The sequence below is a fragment of the Lissotriton vulgaris genome, chromosome 7 (assembly GCF_964263255.1).
Source record: "Lissotriton vulgaris chromosome 7, aLisVul1.2, whole genome shotgun sequence".
NCBI classification, from domain to species: domain Eukaryota; kingdom Metazoa; phylum Chordata; class Amphibia; order Caudata; family Salamandridae; genus Lissotriton; species Lissotriton vulgaris.
In genome coordinates this window covers 1068683481-1068707301 of record NC_141695.1, presented here as the reverse complement: position 1 = coordinate 1068707301, position 23821 = coordinate 1068683481, and the positions used below count along the sequence as shown (strand labels likewise).

General features: G+C 45.2%; 1 protein-coding gene across 1 annotated transcript in view; it reads left to right on the top strand.

The window, feature by feature from the left end:
• Positions 1-23821, top strand: part of TRPC7 (transient receptor potential cation channel subfamily C member 7) — a 1554154-nt gene that overhangs the window by 1442405 nt on the left and 87928 nt on the right. The window contains exon 10 of the mRNA XM_086931521.1: positions 11557-11637. Coding sequence (XP_086787647.1) covers positions 11557-11637 — 81 coding nt within the window. The remainder of the gene's footprint in view (positions 1-11556; positions 11638-23821) is intronic.

Here is a 23821-nt window from a genome sequence, read left to right as displayed (position 1 = left end):
TTCTTCTTTGGTGCAAGACGCTTCTCTCGATGCAGTGCAATGCATCAGCTACAGCGGCGACACCCTTGTTCAGAGTTGCAACGGCTGCGACGGCAACGCGCTTCTTCCCCTTGAGTCACGCTTCGAGCTCCTTGCGACACGCAGTCTCTCAGAAGGCCCAAAACAGCAGCAGGTGCTTCCAAAGAAATCTTGGGGAGCTAGGGGTTGAAGTCTGTTGTCCCTGAGACTTCAGCAGGAGGCAAGCTCTTTTCTCAAGCCCTTGGAGATCCTTCACAAGTTGAATAAAGTGCACACAAAGTCCTTTCTTTAGCAGTCAGGCAACCACTGCAGGCCAATCCCCCAAGCAGCACTTCAGCTTAGGGATAGTCTCCCCTCAGTTTCTTCAGGTTCCTCTCCTCAGAAAAGGTTTCTTCTTGTAGTTCAAAAGTGATCTAATTTCTTGGGATCAGGGTCCTAATATTTATACCCCCAAAATCCTTTGTCCTCTGAGGGCAGAGGGGCCTTTGCCTAGTCCAAACCAGTTCTGGAGCACTCTCTTTACATGACTCCTTCTTTCCTTTCACAGTGCAAGGCAGAAACATCAGACACCCCACAGGAGCTGGAGCCAGCATTGTGGAGGAAAAGCACAACCCTGGAGCACTTTGATGACTTGATTCCTTCTCTCCTTTCACAGTGCAGGGCAAAGATATCAGACGCACCACTAGAGGTGGAGCCAGCACTGTGGGGGGCAGGCACAGTCCTATTCAGGTCCCAGGTGCAACTCCTCCCACCCATCTAGATGCAGACCTCTCTATTCACCACTGGGCTGACTCATTCTATCTCCTGGAATCCCCCAGCCCAGTCACTCTAACTCCAGACAAGGAATACACAACCTAGCAGAGGCAGGCTTTGGATAGTTAGACAAGAAAATACATACTTTCTAAAAGTGATATTGTCAAACACAGAATGTTAAAATCAACGTCACTAAGATATGTATTTTATCATTCTGGGTTCAGGCATACTAAAGTCGAATTACTACTGTGTTCCCTGAGTCAGTTAGGATTATAAGATGTAATAATCTAACTGCCCATTCTGGCCTTTGAAGAACAGGTAGCCTTGCAATAGTGAAAAACGAAAATGGCTGTACTTCACCATTAGGACATGCCATACACACCACGGCATGCCCTACCTTATACTTACAATGCACCCTGCCCTACCATAGGGGTGTCTGATATGAAGAAAAGGTAAGGTTTAGGGACTGGCAAGTTTGTTCACTTGCCCAGTCAGCATGGCAGTAGCAGACTGCACACAGGCTCTGCAATGGCAGGCCTTAGACACATTTTTACAGGCTGCGTCTGTGGCACAACCAGTGCTGCAAGCCCACTAGCAGCATTTGGATTACCAGCCACGACAACTCCTGGTGCACTGTACTATGGTCTGACAGGTAAACCAAACCAGCCAATCATGGAATCACTAATTCATACATTAATTTATAATAGGGAGAGCATATGCAATTTAGCACTGATCAGCAGTGGGAAAGTGCCCAGAGTCATAAAACCAACAAAACAGGTCCGACAAAATACAGGAGGAATGCAAAAAGTTCAGGGATGACCCTGCAAAAAAGGGCCAAGTTGAACACATTCACTATGGTATCAATGTTTTTTAAACATGAGCAATTAATAAGAAGGAGGTTCATACATTAACAGCTTAGCAGCGTGTGATGTTCGCTTTGGTTAATGTGTTTTACCTGTGACTTGATTTACTCGCATGTAATTGCACTATTATGGTGATTCGTCAATCTTTTACAAAGGAAACATAGGAGTATGTAATGCCACCTCCGATCAGCCAGCCACGCCCTCGCCGCCGTCCCACGCATCCGTAGAGTGACAACAGGAGGAAGGTCCTTCTCCTACCTGGCCGCCAAGACCTGGAACTCCCTCCCGGCTGACCTGCGCCTGACCCAAGACCACCTCGCCTTCAGGAAGAAGCTCAAGACCTGGCTGTTCGAGCCCCCCCCCCTAGCGCCTTGAGACCCTACGGGTAGGTAGTGCGCTCTATAAATGTCTTTGATTGATTGATTGTGGAATTGGAACAACCTCCCAGACCACATCAGAGCTGCCTTCTCTCTTCATGAATTCTACAAGAAGCTGAAGACCTGGCTTTTCAATTAACCAACCTACCATAGGCAGGGCTAGGCACACACCTGCTCAGCGTCAGAATAACCTGGTGGGTTATAAAACGCTCTACAAATGTGCATAACATAACAAACATAGCTTAACATACAGCTGTGTAGCAGAGCTTTTCTACCACTGTAGTGTTGGACCGCACTCACACCCACCCTGGGTTACTGCTGTCATCCCAAAATACAAAATATTGTTTTTTGGTTGCAGCTTGTGTGGTAAACCTTCCTTAAATATGGACTTGTACTTTTTAAGTTGAAATAGCAAAATAATATCCCACTTCTTATTTCATGAAAAAGAGGCATGCAATGTTATGCAACAACGACAGAACTGAATGGAAGATGGCAAAAGGAGCACATAGTGGGCGTTTGCAGACAACATATTTTGCCAATATTTATGAATTAAAAGTAGAATATATTAGTATATTGTTCCATAGGCCACATGCTTTGTGATTGCTCAGAGAGCTGGTTTTCAATGGTTAAACCAACAGCTTACCAAACAAGCATTAGAAATGCAATTGGGCTCGGATTTATTTGAGTTTGAGCTAATGGCATTGTAAATGCCAATGTATTGTTGCTATGTGTTATGGAGTGTGTTCATGTGGTGTGTACTGCCAGTGATCTCCTTGTGAGTGTGAGAATATTGCACCGTTACTTCCTGTGATGTCCTTCTTGTGAGTGTGAGAATCTTGCACCTCTGCTGCCTGTGGTCTCCTTGTGAGTGTAAGAAGCTTGCACTGCTGCTGCCTGTGATGTCGTTCTTGTGAGTGGGAGAAGATTGCACCTCAGCTGCCTGTGGTCTCCTTGTGAGTGTAAGAAGCTTGCACAGTTGCTGCCTGTGATGTCCTACTCACTACTCTACTCACTACTCTACTCACTACTCTACTCACTACTCTACTCACTACTCTGCACTCACTACTCACTACTCAATACTCTGTACTCACTACTCTACTCACTACTCTGCACTCACTACTCACTACTCTACTCACTACTCTGCACTCACTACTCACTACTCTACTCACTACTCTACTCACTACTCTGCACTCACTACTCACTACTCTACTCACTACTCACTACTCTACTCACTACTCTGCACTCACTACTCACTACTCTGCTCACTACTCTCTACTCTACTCACTACTCTACTCACTACTCTACTCACTACTCTGCACTCACTACTCACTACTCTACTCACCACTCTACTCACTACTCTACTCACTACTCTACTCACTACTCTGCACTCACTACTCACTACTCTACTCACTACTCTGCACTCACTACTGTACTCACTACTCACTACTCTACTCACTACTCTGCACTCACTACTCACTACTCACTACTCTACTCACTACTCTGCACTCACTACTCACTACTCTACTCACTACTCACTACTCTACTCACTACTCTGCACTCACTACTCTACTCACTACTCACTACTCTGTACTCACTACTCACTACTCTACTCACTACTCTGCACTCACTACTCTACTCACTACTCACTACTCTACTCACTACTCTACTCACTATTCTACTCACTACTCACTACTCTACTCACTACTCACTACTCACTACTCTACTCACTACTCTACTCACTACTCACTACTCTACTCACTACTCACTACTCTACCCACTACTCACTACTCTACTCACTACTCAGCACTGAATACTCACTACTCTACTCACTACTCTACTTTTTTATTTATAGAGTTTTGTATAGCGCGGACAAGACCCGTGGGTATCAGAGCGCTTCACATGTAAGGATAGGTTACAGATAATTATGGAGGCAATAGTAACAACAGATATACATGGGTATAAGGTCTAAGGCGATCAGCTATAAGGGGGATTATAAGTAAGAGTTATTCGGCCTATCCAATTAGTATTAGGGGGTGAGTGAGGTAGGGTTGTATAGCATAGCAGTGCAAATATCATGTGTAAATAGCATTAAGGAGTAAAAAGTATTGCCATGTATCCGGGATCCTAGGCAATAAAACAAACTACTCACTACTCAACTCACTACTCAAATCACTACTCACTACTCACTACTCTACTCACTACTCTACTCACTACTCTGCACTCACTACTCTACTCACTACTCACTACTCTACTCACTACTCTACTCACTACTCTACACTCTACTCACTACTCTACTCACTACTCACTACTCTACTCACTACTCTACTCACTACTCTACTCACTACTCTACTCACTACTCACTACTCTGCACTCACTACTCACTACTCTACTCACTACTCTACTCACTACTCTGCACTCACTACTCTACTCACTAACTACTCTGTACTCACTACTCACTACTCTACTCACTACTCTGCACTCACTACTCTACTCACTACTCACTACTCTGTACTCACTACTCACTACTCTACTCACTACTCTACTCACTACTCTACTCACTACTCACTACTCTGCTCACTACTCACTACTCTACTCACTACTCTACTCACTACTCTGCACTCACTACTCACTACTCTACTCACTACTCTACTCACTACTCTGCACTCACTACTCACTACTCTACTCACTACTCACTACTCTACTCACTACTCTGCACTCACTACTCACTACTCTACTCACTACTCTGCACTCACTACTCACTACTCTACTCACTACTCTGCACTCACTACTCTACTCACTACTCACTACTCTGTACTCACTACTCACTACTCTACTCACTACTCTACTCACTACTCACTACTCTGCTCACTACTCACTACTCTACTCACTACTCTACTCACTACTCTGCACTCACTACTCACTACTCTACTCACTACTCTACTCACTACTCTGCACTCACTACTCACTACTCTACTCACTACTCACTACTCTACTCACTACTCTGCACTCACTACTCACTACTCACTACTCTACTCACTACTCTGCACTCACTACTTGCTACTCACTACTCTACTCACTACTCTACTCACTACTCTACTCACTACTCTACTCACTACTCACTACTCTACTCACTACTCTACTCACTACTCACTACTCTAGTCACTACTCTACTCACTACTCTACTCACTACTTCACTCACTACTCTACTCACTACTGTACTCACTACTCTACTCACTACTCTACTCACTACTCTACTCACTACTCTACTCTCTACTCACTACTCTACTCTCTACTCACTACTCTACTCACTACTCTGCACTCACTACTCTACTCACTACTCTGCACTCACTACTCTACTCACTACTCTACTCACTACTCTACTCACTACTCTACTCACTACTCTACTCACTACTCACTACTCTGCACTCACTACTCACTACTCTACTCACTACTCTACTCACTACTCTACTCACTACTCTACTCACTACTCTGCACTCACTACTCACTACTCTACTCACTACTCTGCACTCACTACTCTACTCACTACTCACTACTCTACTCACTACTCTACTCACTACTCTGCACTCAACACTCACTACTCTACTCACTACTCACTACTCTGCACTCACTACTCACTACTCTACTCTACTCACTACTCTACTCACTACTCTACTCACTACTCACTACTCTACTCACTGCTCTGCACTCACTACTCACTACTCTACTCACTACTCTACTCACCACTCACTACTCTACTCACTACTCTGCACTCACTACTCACTACTCTACTCACTACTCACTACTCTACTCACTACTCTGCACTCACTACTCTACTCACTACTCTACTCACTACTCACTACTCTACTCACTACTCTGCACTCACTACTCTACTCACTACTCTGCATTCACTACTCACTACTCTACTCACTACTCTACTCACTACTCTACTCACTACTCTGCACTCACTACTCTGCACTCACTACTCTACTCACTACTCTACTCACTACTCTGCACTCACTACTCACTACTCTACTCACTACTCTACTCACTACTCACTACTCTACTCACTACTCTGCACTCACTACTTACTACTCTACTCACTACTCTACTCACTACTCTGCACTCACTACTCTACTCACTACTCAACTCACTAATCTGCACTCACTACTCTACTCACTACTCAACTCACTACTCTGCACTCACTACTCACTACTCTACTCACTACTCACTACTCTACTCACTACTCTACTCACTACTCTGCACTCACTACTTACTACTCTACTCACTACTCTACTCACTACTCTGTACTCACTACTCTACTCACTACTCAACTCACTACTCTGCACTCACTACTCTACTCACTACTCAACTCACTACTCTGCACTCACTACTCACTACTCCACTCACTACTCACTACTCTACTCACTACTCTACTCACTACTCTGCACTCACTACTCTGCACTCACTACTCAGCACTCACTACTCTGCACTCACTACTCTGCACTCACTACTCAGCACTCACTACTCACTACTCTACTCACTACTCTACTCACTACTCACTAATCTGCACTCACTACTCTACTCACTACTCACTACTCTACTCACAACTCTACTCACAACTCTACTCACTACTCTACTCACTACTCTACTCACTACTCACTACTCTACTCACTACTCTACTCACAACTCACTACTCTACTCACTCACTACTCTACTCACTACTCTACTCACTACTCTACTCACTACTCTACTCACTACTCTGGTGGTGTTAGTACTGTTAGTACTGATGGTGGTAGTACTGGTAGTAGTGGTGGTGGTTGTGGTACTGCTAGTACTGGTAGTGGTAGTACTGGTAGTGGTAGTACTGGTAGTGGTAGTACTGGGGGTGGTGGTACTGGTAGTACTGGTGGTGGTGGTAGTACTGGTGGCTGTAGTAGTGGTAGTACTGGTGGTGGTAGTACCGGTAGTATTGATGGTGGTAGTACTGGTATTAGCGGTGGTAGTGGTAGTGGTAGTACTGGTGGTGGTGGTAGTGGTAGTACTGGTGGCTGTAGTAGTGGTAGTACTGGTGGCTGTAGTGGTGGTAGTACTGGTGGTGGTAGAAATGGTAGTACTGATGATGGTAGTACTGGAAGTACTGGTGGTGGTGGTGGTACTGGTAGTGGTAGTACTGGTGGTGGTGTTACTGGTAGTGGTAGTAGTGGTAGTACTGGAGGTGGTGGTACTGGTAGTGGTAGTACTGTTGGTGGTAGTACTGCTGGTGGTAGTACTGGTAGTGGTGGTACTGGTGGTGGTGGTAAAGGTGGTGGTGGTACTGGTGGTGGTGGTACTGGTAGTGGTAGTACTGGTGGTGGTACCGGTAGTGGTAGTGCTAGTGGTGGTGGTACTGCTGCCCGTAGTACTGGTAGTGGTAGTACTGTTGGTGGTGGTAGTACTGGTGGTGGTAGTGGTACTGGTATTGGTAGTACTGGTAGTGGTAGTACTGGTAGTGGTAGTACTGGTGGTCGTGGTAGTACTGGTGGTGGTGGTAGTAGTGGTAGTACTGGTGGCTGTAGTAGTGGTAGTACTGGTGGCTGTAGTAGTGGTAGTACTGGTGGTGGTAGAAATGGTAGTACTGATGGTGGTAGAAATGGTAGTACTGATGGTGGTAGTACTGGGAGTACTGGTGGTGGTACTGGTAGTACTGGTGGTGGTGTTACTGGTAGTACTGGTGGTGGTGGTGGTACTGGTAGTAGTGGTAGTACTGGAGGTGGTGGTACTGGTAGTGGTAGTACTGTTGGTGGTAGTACTGCTGGTGGTAGTACTGGTAGTGGTGGTACTGGTGGTGGTGGTACTGGTGGTGGTGGTACTGGTGGTGGTGGTAGTGGTAGTACTGGTGGTGGTACCGGTAGTGGTAGTGCTAGTGGTGGTGGTACTGCTGCCCGTAGTACTGGTAGTGGTAGTACTGGTGGTGGTGGTACTAGTGGTGGTAGTACTGGTGGTGGTAGTGGTACTGGTATTGGTAGTACTGGTAGTGGTAGTACTGGTGGTCGTGGTACTGTTAGTACTGGTGGTGGTGGTAGTTGTAGTACTGGTGGCTGTAGTACTGGTAGTACTGGCGGTGTTGGTGATACTGGTAGTGGTAGTACTGGTGGTGGTGGTACTGGTGCTGGTGGTGGTACTGGTAGTGGTAGTACTGGTGGTGGTACCGGTAGTGGTAGTGCTAGTGGTGGTGGTACTGCTGCCCGTAGTACTGGTAGTGGTGGTGGTGGTACTGGTGGTGGTGGTACTGGTGGTGGTGGTACTGGTGGTGGTAGTACTGGTGGTGGTAGTCGTACTGGTATTGGTAGTACTGGTAGTGGTAGTGGTAGTACTGGTGGTCGTGGTAGTGGTAGTACTGGTGGTGGTGGTAGTGGTAGTACTGGTGGCTGTAGTAGTGGTAGTACTGGTGGCTGTAGTAGTGGTAGTACTGGTGGTGGTAGAAATGGTAGTACTGATGGTGGTAGTACTGGAAGTACTGGTGGTGGTGGTGGTACTGGTAGTACTGGTGGTGGTGTTACTGGTAGTACTGGTGGTGGTGGTGGTACTGGTAGTGGTAGTAGTGGTAGTAGTGGTAGTACTGGAGGTGGTGGTACTGGTAGTGGTAGTACTGCTGGTGGTAGTACTGCTGGTGGTAGTACTGGTAGTGGTGGTACTGGTGGTGGTGGTACTGGTGGTGGTGGTACTGGTGGTGGTGGTGGTGGTAGTGGTAGTACTGGTGGTGGTACCGCTAGTGGTAGTGCTAGTGGTGGTGGTACTGCTGCCCGTAGTACTGGTAGTGGTAGTACTGGTGGTGGTGGTACTAGTAGTGGTAGTACTGGTGGTGGTAGTGGTACTGGTATTGGTAGTACTGGTAGTGGTAGTACTGGTGGTCGTGGTACTGTTAGTACTGGTGGTGGTGGTAGTTGTAGTACTGGTGGCTGTAGTACTGGTAGTACTGGCGGTGTTGGTGGTACTGGTAGTGGTAGTACTGGTGGTGGTGGTACTGGTGCTGGTGGTGGTACTGGTAGTGGTAGTACTGGTGGTGGTACCAGTAGTGGTAGTGCTAGTGGTGGTGGTACTGCTGCCCGTAGTACTGGTAGTGGTAGTACTGGTGGTGGTGGTGGTACTGGTGGTGGTGGTACTGGTGGTGGTAGTACTGGTGGTGGTAGTACTGGTGGTGGTCGTGGTACTGGTATTGGTAGTACTGGTAGTGGTAGTACTGGTGGTCGTGGTACTGTTAGTACTGGTGGTGGTGGTAGTTGTAGTACTGGTGGCTGTAGTACTGGTAGTACTGGGGGTGGTGGTAGTACTGGTGGTGGTGGTACTGGTGGTGGTGGTAGTGGTAATGGTAATGGTAGTACTGGTAGCGGTAGTACTGGTGGTGGTGGTACTGGTAGTACTGGTGGTGGTGTTAGTGGTAGTACTGGTGGTCGTGGTACTGTTAGTACTGGTGGTGGTGGTAGTGGTAGTACTGGTGGCTGTAGTACTGGTAGTACTGCTGGTGGTGGTGCATGTATCAATGAGTCTAATTTTTCCTAATGAAATAGCCATTGGCATTACGTGAGACACACAACACATTTGTGAATTCCCATTGTAACAGCGGGAAGGCTCTGTTTTCCATGATTATTGCATATTCACGTTTTTTCCACTAACTTTACAATAATGATGACCGCATGTTCACTCTGCGAGTCAGGCTCTACAGCACGTGTCACGAAGGTCACTTTTAACCCTCATCATTTATTCAACCAGTAGTCTGCATGTCAGCACTTATTAAAATTCGGAAAACAAAGCTTACAGAACCAGAATCCAAATGTTTTATAATAAAACGCCTTTAAACACCGTTTTTTAAACCACAGACAAAAATAGTGCAGCGCAGCGTGCGAGGAAAAGAAGCCCTTTTGAAATGAGAGTATTCAGGAAACACAAGAACTACAGTGTGGACGAGCATGTATGAGTCATCTTCTGTGAGCCTCGCCTGCTGCCTCTCGTCATTTTACATTGAACGCGCTCACCGCTCAGATCATCTGGATTGCATTACACGGGCACTCTGACAGGAGCTCCTAATTAAGATTAATCACTCTGCTGTGCTCGTTCGCGCACAGAAAATGCCATACAACTGCAATAAATGACGGACGAAAAGTAAATATAGCCTCTCACGTCAAGGCTACTAAATAGACACCACAGCGAAGGCGAATCACTAGGCAGATGCCATTAAAAACGCGGCGCACACTAAAGAATGCGGAAGCCGGACCCCTTTCAGAATCGAACACTAAAGAGCTCGGAAGCTCCGCCCCCCCACTTCGTGGGTTGACGGAGGCCCGAGCCCTAAAAAGAACTTGGGTTACCTGGTCGAGTTTAATTTCAGTAGCTTGGGCCTACCACCTAAATTTGATTCTGTGGTGCTGGATAGCTTGCATCTGTCGATACAAAATGATGCAACGGAAAGCGTTCTCCCTGTCACTGGTTAGTGTCTGACAAATGGAGTTCTTAGAAAAGTGTACCAAGGAAGGTGTTTGCAGAAAATAAGTGTCTTTGAGCATTTCTGACATTTTACCTACCGAAAAGATAGCTCAAAATTAAGGAGGCATATTTATTTATAACCAATCAGAAAGCCCTTCTGATATTGCGTAACATTACACGAACTAAACAAATGACATATTTGTAGCAGGGACAATTTGTATTCCATGCTATAAATGACGACTTAATCGGAGTCAAGAAGGAGAAAAGCGCCAATCCTGTCTGTTCTCCTCGTCTAAAGAGTGCAGAGCATGATACAGGAAGAGAGCGAGAAAGGAATCTTCTGAAGTATGTTTCTCTCTGTTTGTTGTTTAAGAACAGTTGGCACAGCGCAGCAAATATGTGTTTAGAGGATGTGCTGCTCACATCTGAAGCACAGCAGACTGCGAGGAGCCCTCTGCCTCCGGCTGAAAGAGACATGTAGCCTGAGGTGTGTGGGTCCTTGACAGGCCCTGCTCCAAAAAGCTTATTCCATAGGCCGTAAGATGGTCTAAGACATGCCGTTGAAAAATACCCAAAATAAAATACTGACAACCAAAAATGGTCCAGTCTACGGTCAAAATAAAAGCAAAGTTGAATCATTAGCAAGGGCGTCGTGCATTTACTGGGTACTGGTTGATGTCCGTAAGGGGCTGTGCAATAGGCACATGAGGATGTTTGGTAGGTGTTGACAGCATGCTGTCAGAGATGTCTCATGTTGTCCCATGGGGTCAGTTGCAAACAGCTAAACATGTTTTTTCTTCACATTCTAATAGTTTTAGTTTATTAACATTGTCCCGGAAGCGTTTATTTATCCATCTTCCTTTTTCATTTATTAGATGGTGTTCAAAAAAGATAATAACAATAGTATGTCTTTAGTCCAATGCTAATCGCCATATGCGCTGGCAACTAAACCAAGCAAATAAAAAGCTTCTCATTCTACTTTTAATTTATGCCTAATGAATTGAAAAATATGTTAAAAAAAATAATATTGGTGTCTACAGAGCAGGGTGCAGAAAAACATTTATAATGGGTATTTTTCCTTACAGAAAATTCGCCATCAAGCTGCTTCTAGAAATTTAGAAAGCTTTACGGTGAAGAATGCTTTCAACAAACCAACAAGATATCAGGTAATTTTTAACACAATATTCTTAATGAACTCATTGACTTTTGATGGTGCACATTTGGGAGTTGACTCAGCTTTCCATTTGAATGAAACACTCGTAATGAAATAAGTGAAGTTTTATAAGAAGGTAAAAAAAAGGTTTGCAGTTTTCTTTTCATAAAACTATAAGAATGAAAAAAATAACTTTTCTGTGAACCTTTATGCGTAGGTCATAAAGTGCAGGAGGTAGCCGAGTTAGCACAATCGAAGTTATTTTATCATTTCTGAAAGTCTAATGTTAACTTGATCAAGAATAATTTGCTGAGTGTTTGAATGAGATGTTTGAAGCTTTCTATACGGAAAAAAATAAATCGCAGACATAACATTTCCAACTATCTGGACCATATTTTAATGGCATGTAGAAATTCCTGGATGAATTTTAATGAACATTTATGATTATGTGACATACATACATTTGGGCTTAAAGCAGGTATAAAAGGTAGAGACTACAGTGCTCTAGGTGGAAGGAAAAGGGTGAGGGCGTACTAAAATGTGCCTGTTTCAAGGAGAGTCTATAAGAAATCTTCTCAGAAGGCGTGGCCTCCTTAGCTAAAGGCACATCGTAGTACAAGTCAAAGAGATTATTATGCTTGAAAAATTAGTAAATAGGCTTTTACTTGGACACAGGTTATTCAAAATCCGTAGGCTATTTCACCTAACAATATATATAAGGTCATTATCTTGAACCATCGCCAGTACAACACTTGACATAGAAAAAGTAAGTGAAATATCCTGATTACTCAGTTGGAATATAATCGTACCTTAGGCCCTTGGCCCTCAATGATAAACACAACAATCTCCCCCAAGTTGCTGCATCTCAGTGCTACAAGGGGACTGCTGATGATACTACTTTGCAGCAACTGGTTGTTACCAGTGAAAAACTACAGCTTTTTTCTCCAGTCAGAACACAGATAAAGAGGGACCTGTAGGGCATCAGCTCAGTGTCCATTATTTTTCCAGGACCCCATCCTAGCAGACCTTACATTACTTAAATCACTGTGAGTGAAGCAATGTTCTGATACATCTAGAGATAGTCAAGAGCACCCTGGTCGAGTTGCAGATGACAGGGCTCTGGGAATTATCAGTATGACTTATACCAGATGATGTCAGAAGTGGCTAGAGACGCTTGGAGGAAGGAGTGGACATTTCTTGACATTATTAGTGACTCAAGTAGAAATAATGCAAATAATTGTTATCAGGGAAATTTTTCTGTAGACTGATCAAGGAAAGGAAAGACTTACCAGTGTCTCACAATAAGTGTTTCACATTACAATCCATAAACAATAGGTTTGCAGAGTGATAACCAAAGATCTCTGGCTGACACCAAACTTGATTTTCAAGCTGAATGAGCCCATTGGTGTGTTTGAGCTTTTAGTAATTTGGTGTAAATCAAAGTTCTTATAGACTAGAGTAGAATGTTCTAACAATATATTGACAATGCATTTTATCACCCACTTTACAAACATAGTTTAAAACGAACTCAAATCTGGTAAATTAAGTAATTGTTGTCACTTTGGCCATTTCACAGTTTACGAACCGGATCTGGTTGTCTCAGTACATGAGATATCTTATAAAAAACTGCTGAGAGTTGGTAGACACAATGTTACCACACCCCACTTAAAATGGTGAGAGAGGTCTCACACCCCAGAGGGCTGGAACATTTAATTTTAAATATTGTATTTAAAAATTGAGACACCAGTTTAAAGGAGCAGCTTATCCCTCCCATGCATAAACCATCTGCTTTCAGCAGAGAGTGAAGCAGCTCTCCCAGTTCCAGGACCTAATTTTCTCAAAAAAACTGGTGCCCTATGAGGTTAGCTGGGCACAAAATGAGCTCCAAGATGGACAAATGCACATCCTCTTGTGCTATAACTTGCAGTGTCTGCCTGAAATCCATTGAGAAAATAGAGGGTCCATTCCATGGTTTGTGAACCATATGAGCTGCCTGTGACAGGTATGCACATTCAAAATGAGTACCGTAATGAGCATCAGAAGTTGTTATGGGTCCATAGGAAACCTTACGTGGATTTGGCCATTACGTGCACTCTCCTGGGTTTTTCTCAGCTTTTGACTTAGTGCATGATTTAGAGGTTGGCAGAAATGGTGCTCTATTGCAAACGTGACATTGTACTCTTCCTGCCAATCTCAGTTAACCTGCCTCATTTAGAGATGGGCAGACTGTGAGATTTCCATTGGTGGAGCCTCCGTTGACTCCAACCATGGAAGATTCCTGCTGAAGTAGGAGCTGTCGGAGAAAGGGAACTACACTGCCTGCCCTATTTAATGTGGACAGTGTAATGTCCTTTTTTATGACCTTCCCCTCCATGAAAAACCTTGCAGTGATGAACAGAAAAACAATAATGACTCCCCACATCCTGGGCAAAAAACTCCCACGGTGTAGGTGTCAATATTTGTTTTTGCTTTTCAAAAACAGACTCCCAATTTTGGAAATTTGTTCTTGAAAAACAAAAATGTTTATACTGCTCTCAAAACAGATGTCAGACATCCACCAACGTTTTGTATCTTAAAGGGTACCACCATGACAGCATTTCCCTTCAAGGTAAAGAGGCTGTTGAGCTGGTGGTGATCTCTTAAATCTAACGGACAGTAGTCCATCAGGATGATGTAATTCGCTCCCTAACAGATGAATTCTCATATGTTAAAATTAAAATGAGACATTTAGTTTGTTTTTACCCTAATTATTATTCTGCTTGATAATCAAACTCTGCAGGGCTCAGCAAGAATGTGAGGTTACTTGGGAGCTGCATTATGTGTGGATCCCCAAACCTTAATCAATTTTTACATCATTCGCCTTCTGCTTCCGTACAGCTCCCAGCTGTTAGATGTCCTATCTACCTCCAGAGAATTATCATTGTTGGAGATTGATCTTGCCTCTTCATTAGTCCCTCTCATATTCATCCTGGCAACTACTTCTTCAGACACTATCTGCATCATTAAACTTAACCATGAATAAATAATTGTTTACACATCTGTTTGACAAGAGATAAGCATTGCTTATTCAGATTGTGCATCTATTATAAGGAATATATATATCTTGAATGAGGTACTGGACCCCCTTGGAACAAACCGAGATCTATGAGGATACATTTTTCAGTGAGAGTTTGTGCACAAAAACCGGAAAAGTCTGCAGACATCTGCAGACGTCAGGCACTTTCCGGCCCAGATAAAAATACATGTTCTATTTAAAACTACATAAATACTTCTGAAGAGATTTACAACTAATTCTAAATGGCAAAAGAGTAAACTGATATTTGCTGGCATGCCAATAAATATGTTTCCATTCAACAATTTCTTAAGCAAATCCTAAAACACCCTCTGGTAGATAGAATGGTGAAGTCATGTTTTAGGCCAATAACGTTATCCATCCATCCATCCATCCATCCATCCATCCATCCATCCGTCCGTCCGTCCGTCCGTCCGTCCGTCCGTCCGTCCGTCCGTCCGTCCATCCATCCATCCATCCATCCATCCATCCATCCATCCATCCATCCACAAGCTTCAGCATCAACATAAAAACTGTATTTCATAGGAGGCTATAAAATCTAGAAATATTAGATGGTTCTGTGAAAAATAGAATTTTTCATTATCACAATGACAGTCTCCAAACCACTTAGCCGAGATTTTCCATTGTGAGGGCCAGTACGATTATGCTACAATGTAGGGATACATTATGTGGCAGGACTATCTAAATTATGCAGCAAGAAAAGCCAAAATATGCAGCACTTTCTTTGGTAGTATTATTTTTAATTCATTTGAGTCTGTGGCATAACAAGGACGTATGGGCTCCAGTGCGAGTAGGAATAAAGCCCCCGTCAACACTGATGTCCCGAAATGTTCACCTACCACTCATGCAGCCAGTACAACATTCAATATGCCATACACTTCCGCTTCTACGCACACACTTTAATATATTTAGATGCATTTGCATTTATGTTTCCTCCTGCACGAGCAACTGAACTAGAAAATACAGTGTTCAAACATCACTGAAAGAATCAATGTGATAGAAAAACGTCATCTACCATGGTGTGTATATAAATGTAAGTTTATAAAATTGCTAGATATCATCAAGGAGGCAGTGCTGCAGTCATGAGCACTTCTTTTAGAAATCACGGTTTTCATTTGTGTTATAGTTCAGTTAGATTAAGCAAAGTGAAATAGGACTGCACCTCCAAGCAGACATTAGCTTGTTATAATGAAGCCCAGGAATAGAGGTCTGTGTCCTTGGTAATCTGCTAACCTTATATAAACAATTATTTTACATTATCTTTTCTTATTACAAGCAACATCTATTAAAGATGCATATTGGCAATATGTATTTCTCACAAAAAATAATTTAGGGGGGCATTATGATAGTGGCAATCCGCCCGCCATTGCAACCACATTTACCCCTCGCCATATTACCATGGCGGAGGGTACCGTGGCGAACGGAAAGTTTGACGGCTGCTTCTCCGCCAGTTGGCAATTGTTATGATTGCCGACTGGGCGGAGCTAGGATATAATATGGTGGGGGTGCCTGGAAGGCACCGCCATCCCTATTATGATGCCTGGTGGTAAAGGCCTTTCCAAGTCGGCAATGCCGCCATGGAAAGGCTGGCTGGAATGGCTTTAGGAGCCCGTTGCGGACCCCCGGAGGTGTGGGGGGCTGCACTTGGGGGGTACCTATGTACCCCCATTCATTGCCATGCAATATTGGGAATGTGGGTCGCTTCCTAATTGGCGGTGCTGGACCGCCGCACCGCTGGCGGATGGTCCCAGCACCAATTGGGTGGCAGGGCAGACAAAAGTCCGCCCGCCATCCTAAATATGCTTGTCAACACAAATTAAATAAAGCAAAGTAGCCTTCTCCGCTTTAGTGCTCAGTTTACTGAGTTACTCTAACCTCCATAGAAAAATAAACAGTATTCTTTGGATAGTGACAGTTCAAATGCAACCTACAACATATTCTTTACACATAATATAAACAACTATTCCACATTAAACTCTTAGCAGTATCCGGCATATGTTAAGATTACATCATTACAGGTAGGCATTTCGATATTTTCTACAATATAAGTAACTAAATACAATCTTTAACATAAATGAATACAATAAAGAAAATGTATGGCTCTAATAATCAGCCTGATGCGAAGATCTAACTTTAAAGTAATGACTAAGGGGCAGATTTATCAGGCTTATCACCGGGGCAAATTCATAAAATGTGCAAAGTTTCGATAAACTAATTACTTTCCAGCGCTAAACTTGCCCTGGAAAGTTGTCAAAAAGTAAATTAACTCAGCGCTATTTTGTGCTACTTTGAGTCAATGTTGAGTTCTGTGGGTGTTACATGGGTACTAGCTCTTGCATCAAAAAGTAATACATCATAGTGCCAGAAATGTAAGTTTTTTTTATATTTATGCTGAATTTTCCAACATTTCATGTGTGCTGTATTGTACAGCAAACATGTTAATTTAGTCTATGTAATGGATTTTGCACTGGAAGAGGTACCATCCAGTACAAAACCTATGCTAGACATAACACATCCTTACTTGCACTCTGGTGCAAGAGCATATGTATGGCACAATTTCGTAAAATGAAATGTCACATGTGGACTGAAGCACTATATTGTTGCATCCACTTTGTGACCCTGAAAGCATGACACAGGTTTGTACAGGGGCCGGGTCCCCTGCCGCCTGCAAACATGTCCAGGCCTAAAAACCCTATTCTAAGCGCTAAATAAGTCACCCCTAAAATTACTTTATTGCCTGTGTGTGAATGTATGATGTTACAACGCATATCATCACAGTTTTGACAACGCAAGTCGTTACATCGACTTGCGTTGGAGGGCGCTGGACTTAGGAATAGTGTGAATTACTATTCCAACTCCAGTCTACGTACAGTAGGGAAGGTGTTGGAATAGTAATTCACACTATTCCTTAGTCTAGACCTCCCTCCAGTGCAAGTCGATGTAACGACTTGCGTCTTTAAAACCACAATTTAACCATAATGCTTTGTAATGGTTGCGTGGTAAAGGATTTTTCCCCTGTGAGGTGGGGTGCATAGTGCCTAGAAGAGTTACATGCTTGAAATAATGTATGTAAAGTAAATAAATCACCAAAGCTATTTCCACTGTGTTTGGTTCAGCTGTTCCCACAAGAAGGGGGGTGCAAATCCAGGGGAAATCCAGGTGGCCCCCGTATGCACCCCAGGCGCAAATCTGGAAAGGGCCCCCTTTGCTCCGATTCTGCCAACCTTTTCATGGTGAGTTCAACTCCCTGAAAAGGACAGCAAACTGGCACCTGAAATAGGCTCGGCTGTGCCAGTTGCGGCACCACCAGCATATTCCTGCCGGTGAAAGACGCCCGACCATACGATTGTCATCTTTGTGGGCCCTTTCTGACCACCAAGGCTGGAAAGCTTCCCCCTGCTATATCACAATGCAACCGCTGCTACCGCAGTGGTCACAGCTACAGCAGAGCACATCTCCCCAAATCTATCACTGCAAATGTGTACAAAACTAACAGAAAACATGTGGTATGCACAAATATGCATAACATATGTGGGGATAAGGCTTGAGCACCCTGTAACACATTTCTGGAATGTGGCATAATGTGCAAAGTCCGGTCAATGGGAATGCATTCTGTAGAGGGATTTACCTGGATTCCGACACACACAGGATCGTTGTCATCTGTGTTCAGCTTTAAAGGTATAGGGGAGACCCATGGTGGAGACTGCTGGAGAGAAGCGGATTGGAGTTTCCGATGGCTCAAGGCAGTCAGACTGCTGCTGACAGGTCATCAGACCCATATCGTAACCCGGATGGTAGTCTGAGATCCCTGTACAGGTCTATGGATGCAGTTTGTCTCTGGCTACCATTGCTGCGGTTGGAGAAAAGCTGTCACAGTTGTCGGTCTTTCAGCAGTCGATCTGAGTACATGATGCATGCATCGCAATCCAGCGGTAGGACCGAAGGCCTCGGAAGAGACCTTTGATGGTCTGACTTCCTCTGACAGGACCACTGAAAGACGGCCCCACTAGCGTCGTAATCAGCCACATAGTTATCTAAAATCATTAAAACCATAAACATCCAAACAATCGAAAAAGAAGAAATGCTCCAGGAGATCCGAGATTCAAAGGAAATTAAAGAAAAATAATGGAGGTTTACTATAAACCTAATTAATTTCCTTAAAAAAAAACAGAAGCCACAGGTCCATGAGATGACTTCCAATCCATAAACACGTAAAAAACATTAAATATCCACCCACAAAAAACACATTACAATAAAACTATAAAAACCACAAGATATAACATTACAATATGTAAAGTAACACAAGACTAGTACCAAACCTTAAGTAGGCCTACCAATCGACATTACTCAACAAGAGAGCACAAACTACTAACCCTCAAAATCAAAACTAACAATATAATTGACATTAATAACATTAACCCACACCCCACCCCACCCCACCACAAAACCCCTTAGAGAAAACTAAATAAGGAATAGGCTTAGAAAATACTGGAATAGACTACAAATGTACACTTAGGGGCCACATGCGAAATAATCTGGCACACTGTCAGCCTGCCGTGGTCACGGCTGAGAGAATACTGCCAAGCAGGCGGTATCTTAACCACTGCATCATGAGTTTATTGCGGGGCCGGCAGTACGCTCCGCTCTCAGAGAGAGTCTGAAGGTAATGCCAGCTGCACTGCTGTGCCTCGAGGAAGTTGGACACACTGTTGTCATGCACCATGTCATGCATGGCAAACAGGACACGCATCAACAGTGCAGGCATAGGGGGGCACAACATGTGCTCCCGGCCACAATCCTCATGGGCTAAATCACTCGGGGCCCTTTTTGTGGCCCTGAACATGCCTTTCTCCCGACCTTTTCATGGCGGGGTGCCCGCCGTGAAAATCTCAGCAAGAAAGGCTGGACATAATTTTCACGGTGGTCAAACAGACACGTCGTATTCAGGCAGGGTCGCGATCGACGAGGCGGCTGTCAGACCGCCACGGACAATACAGTGGTCCTAAGGCAGCAAAAGTCATAATCAGCCCCTTCGTGGGAAAAAATGCCAACTAAATGAAAAAAAAACTATCTCCCCATAGAAAGCAATAGACCTTTAACCAAAAAATGTTATAACATATTTTAAATCTATATAATATTTTGTAAATTATGAAAAAATCCTAATAAATATACTAAGATGGATTAGTCAATGTAAATCTATATATAAATATATATAAACGAAAGTATGTCTGTCTGTCTGTTTGTCCTTTATGCATTACTACACCATTCATCCGATCGCCATGAAACTTTGGGAAGTGTTTGAGTACACTCCCGCAAAGGCTTCTGTCCAATTTTTGTTTTTAAATCGACCCCCCAGGTCCTTCATAATCTTTTGAATACTTAAATAGACAGCGATTTTGCGAGCATCGTCGACAGTTATGACCCCCAAACGGAAATTGATTGGTCAATCAACATCAGAAGCACAAAAGAAAAAGGCATTACGAGCTTCAGAAACAGATGAGCAATGGGAAGCAAGATTAGAAGCTGTTCGAATACAAACTACTCAAGCCCGTAATGCTGTTTGAATACAAACTGCCCAAGCCCGTAATTCTCAAACGAACGAGCAAAGAGAATCAAGATTGGAAGCCGATCGAGTACGCACTGCTCAAGCCCGTTCTTCTCAAACAAACAAGCAACGAGAATCAAGATTGGAAACAGATCGATTACGTACTGCTCAAGCCCACTCGAAGAAAACAGGAGAGCAACGCGAATCAAGATTGGAAAACGATCAATTACGCACTGCTCAAGCCCGCTCGAATGAAACAGGAGAACAACCAGAATCAAGATTGGAAGCCAGGAGGAGCTTCGTGTGGTTCCAAGATGGACGCGTGAGCAAAGGGCTCCTGAGACCCTCTTCGCCTCCCGCATTTATCCTGCTACAAATCCTGATTTGAACGACGGGTACTTCTTGCTTATGCCCTGCTGATCCTAAGAACTTTTTTCGGAACTCAAATCGGACGCCGAGAACCGGACTTGCTGCATCCTGAAGTTTGCGGCCTACATCGTAGACCATCCCCGGACTTGAGTCCCCGTGGTACCCAGGTGGTAACTCAACAACAACGGCCAGTGTGCCACGCCCACGGCCCCTGTGGTAATTTCGGTTTCGATTTGGGTCATTGTCGAGGGCGCTCTACGATTACCCCATACGACTTCTCGTTCCTGCAACAGATCCTACGCTTGCTTTGGGTCTTAGCCTTTTTGCCCTTGAAGACCATCGAGAGTGGGATCATTTTAACCAGATCCCACTGGCTCCCTGGGAGTCCATCGCCCGCTATGGCTTGCAAAGCAGATGCTGAGAAGCGGAACACCAAGGGCACGAATCGCGGTGGTGTTATTCAAACCCAGACCATAGAGCGCTACACTCACCTAAAAGGGTCCCCAGGTGGAGCGAGCAAAGCTCTCGAGGGGGCCGGAGGTGGTACTCCTTCAACGGAGTAGCCGACATTGAAGGACATCATGGGCGCCATCACCAGTGTTTGGACGGATATGGGCCAACAATATAAAACTCTTGCCGCGAAGATCGACACGGTGGCGATCGAGGTTAACCTCATTAGGGCGGACCTGGGTAAGACGAATGAACGGGTCAAGTCCCTGGACATTAAAACTGCAAGCTTGACCTCTGATGTCTCGGACCTCCAGGCTGAGGTTCGCACTCTCCGTACCTCCAACGACCTGTTTGTCCGCCGGCTGGAGGATTTCGAGAGCTGGGCCAGGCGCAATAACGTCCGCATTGTGGGGGTTCCGGAGAACTTTGCGGATGTGTCCACTGACCTTCTGGTGGAGGACCTGGTCCTGAAACATCTTATGCCTAAGGGCCTCAGCAACTTTTTTACCGTGGAGCGAGCTCATAGAGTTCCCGGTGGGAAGCCCAAGCTGGGGGCCGCACCGAGGCCTATCATCGCCAGAATCTTTAATTTTCGTGACCGGGACGCTATCCTGCAAGCCTCACGCACTACAGGTCCCACCAAATTTGACAATGCCTCAGTTAGTTTCTATCCAGACTTCACCCAGGCGGTGCAGAAACAATGCTTGGGTTTCACCGGGGTGAAGAAACGGCTCAGGGATATGGGACTGAAGTACGCCATGCTTTTTCCAGCCAGCCTGCGGATCGAATACGAGGAGCGGGTGTTTTTCTTCAATCGCCCCGAAGTGGTCTGTGACTGGTTGGACACATTGCCATCAAACCGCACCAGCAGCGAGAGTTCGAGAGGTGCCGAGGGTGGCCTGTCTGAACAGGAGTAGTGAGTCTGCATCGGCAAGCCGATTATCATGGACTTATAGCAGTGGCTTTGTGATAGATTTGCTTTATATTGTGAATACCCGGGGGTGGGGGGAATCGGGCCTCTTCTTCCTCCTCTGGGGACTTTCTCTCTCTTCTTGTAGGTTAGTTTAATGGGGCGACAGGCACACTGCAAGTTGGGGTGGCTTTCTGGTCTCCCGCAGGGGTGCAGGGTGGGGGGTGTTTTTCGGGGTTCTTTGGGGGCGGTGGGGGGATCTTTTCCTTTTCATTTTGTTCGAGGCTGCGCTATGTTCTGTCTTTTATCCTGTGTGCATGTTCCCGGGCGCGGGGGGTTGGGTGCCCAATGTGGGGATGGGGGGGGGAGCTTAGGTTGCTGAGTTGGAACGTCAACGGTCTTGGTTATAGGATAAAGCGGGGGATTATATTACAATACTTGAAATGCTATGCCCCAGATGTGATCTTACTACAAGAGACACACTTGGTTGGAAATACATGCCACGCACTGAACAGACGGGGCTACCGTCTGGTGGCCCACTCAGGGTTTACCTCCGGGTCGAGAAGGGTGGGGATCATGGTAAGAATTTCCTCCCCTTGGAGATAGATGACGTAGTGTTGGACGACAGGGGCCGCTATGCGGCTATCACGGGTCGGTAGGAGGGGAAAACGATCTCCATTTTGTCTGTATATGTCCCCCCTGGCCTGCAGGCCACCGCATTTGCTGACTTGGGTGATGTGATCCTGGGGTTTCCCGACGGCATACTGGTAGTGGGTTGGGACTTTAATTCTGTAGTTAGTGGGGATGAAGACTGTAGCCCCCCAAGAGCCCTCCCTGTGGCACAGCTTTGGTTCGGGAAGCTCCTGGACACACTGGGTCTAGTCGATTGTTGGAGGCAACTGCACCCTGGACAGCTCCAGTAAACATTCTATTCGGGAGCCCATGGGAGTCTCTCGAGATTAGACTATATTCTTGTACCAGCAGCACAGATCGTCTCTGTACAGGAAATTAGACATTTGGCCAGGGGGATCTCTGACCACTCTCCGCTTTGGCTTACAGTCGACATACAGTTGGGTGCCGAGGGCCAGATCGCTCCGATCAACCCCTGGCACCTTCGTAATCCTAAGATCAGGTCGGAGGTGGTGAAGTGTATGGACTACTACTTCGCTGAGAATGAGGGATCGGTATCCTCCCCTGTTACATTGTGGGAGGCATATAAACCAGTAATTCGTGGTCAAGTCCTGTCCCTCATTGCCAGCGAGAAGAGGCGTAGGAATGCTGCAGTGGTGGATCTGGAAAATGAAATCATTGACTTGGAAAGGCAGATGGAGTCCGGGGTCACTCCAGAGGTGATGCATTCTCTGGCCCTGAAACAATCTGACTACAAGGCGCTGGTCACTGATGCGGCCAAGGCGATGCACCGGGAGCAACAGGGGCGTTTGTATGATGTTGGTGATAAGGCAGGAAAGTTGATTGCATGGTTGGACAAACGGGATAGATTGAACCGGGGGGTGCCTGTTGTTGAAAGGATGGATGGCAGGCGTGTCGTGGACCCGATTGATATAGTCCAAGTTTTTGCCCAGCACTTTCAGTCGGTGTATGCGCCGGTTTCTGATAGGCCGGAAGAGGACTCGCATTTATTACTTCGTGATATCCCCTTGCCTAGTCTGTCGGATTCGTACAAGGAGCTTATGGAGTCGGATTTTTCCACCGATGAAGTAGCGCTCGCTATCCGTTCACTTCGCTCCGGGACGGCCTCGGGCCCGAACGGGATACCAGTGGAATTGTATAAACTATGCCCTGACAAAATGGCGCTGTACCTTCGTCGGATGTTCCTGTCATCGCGAGAT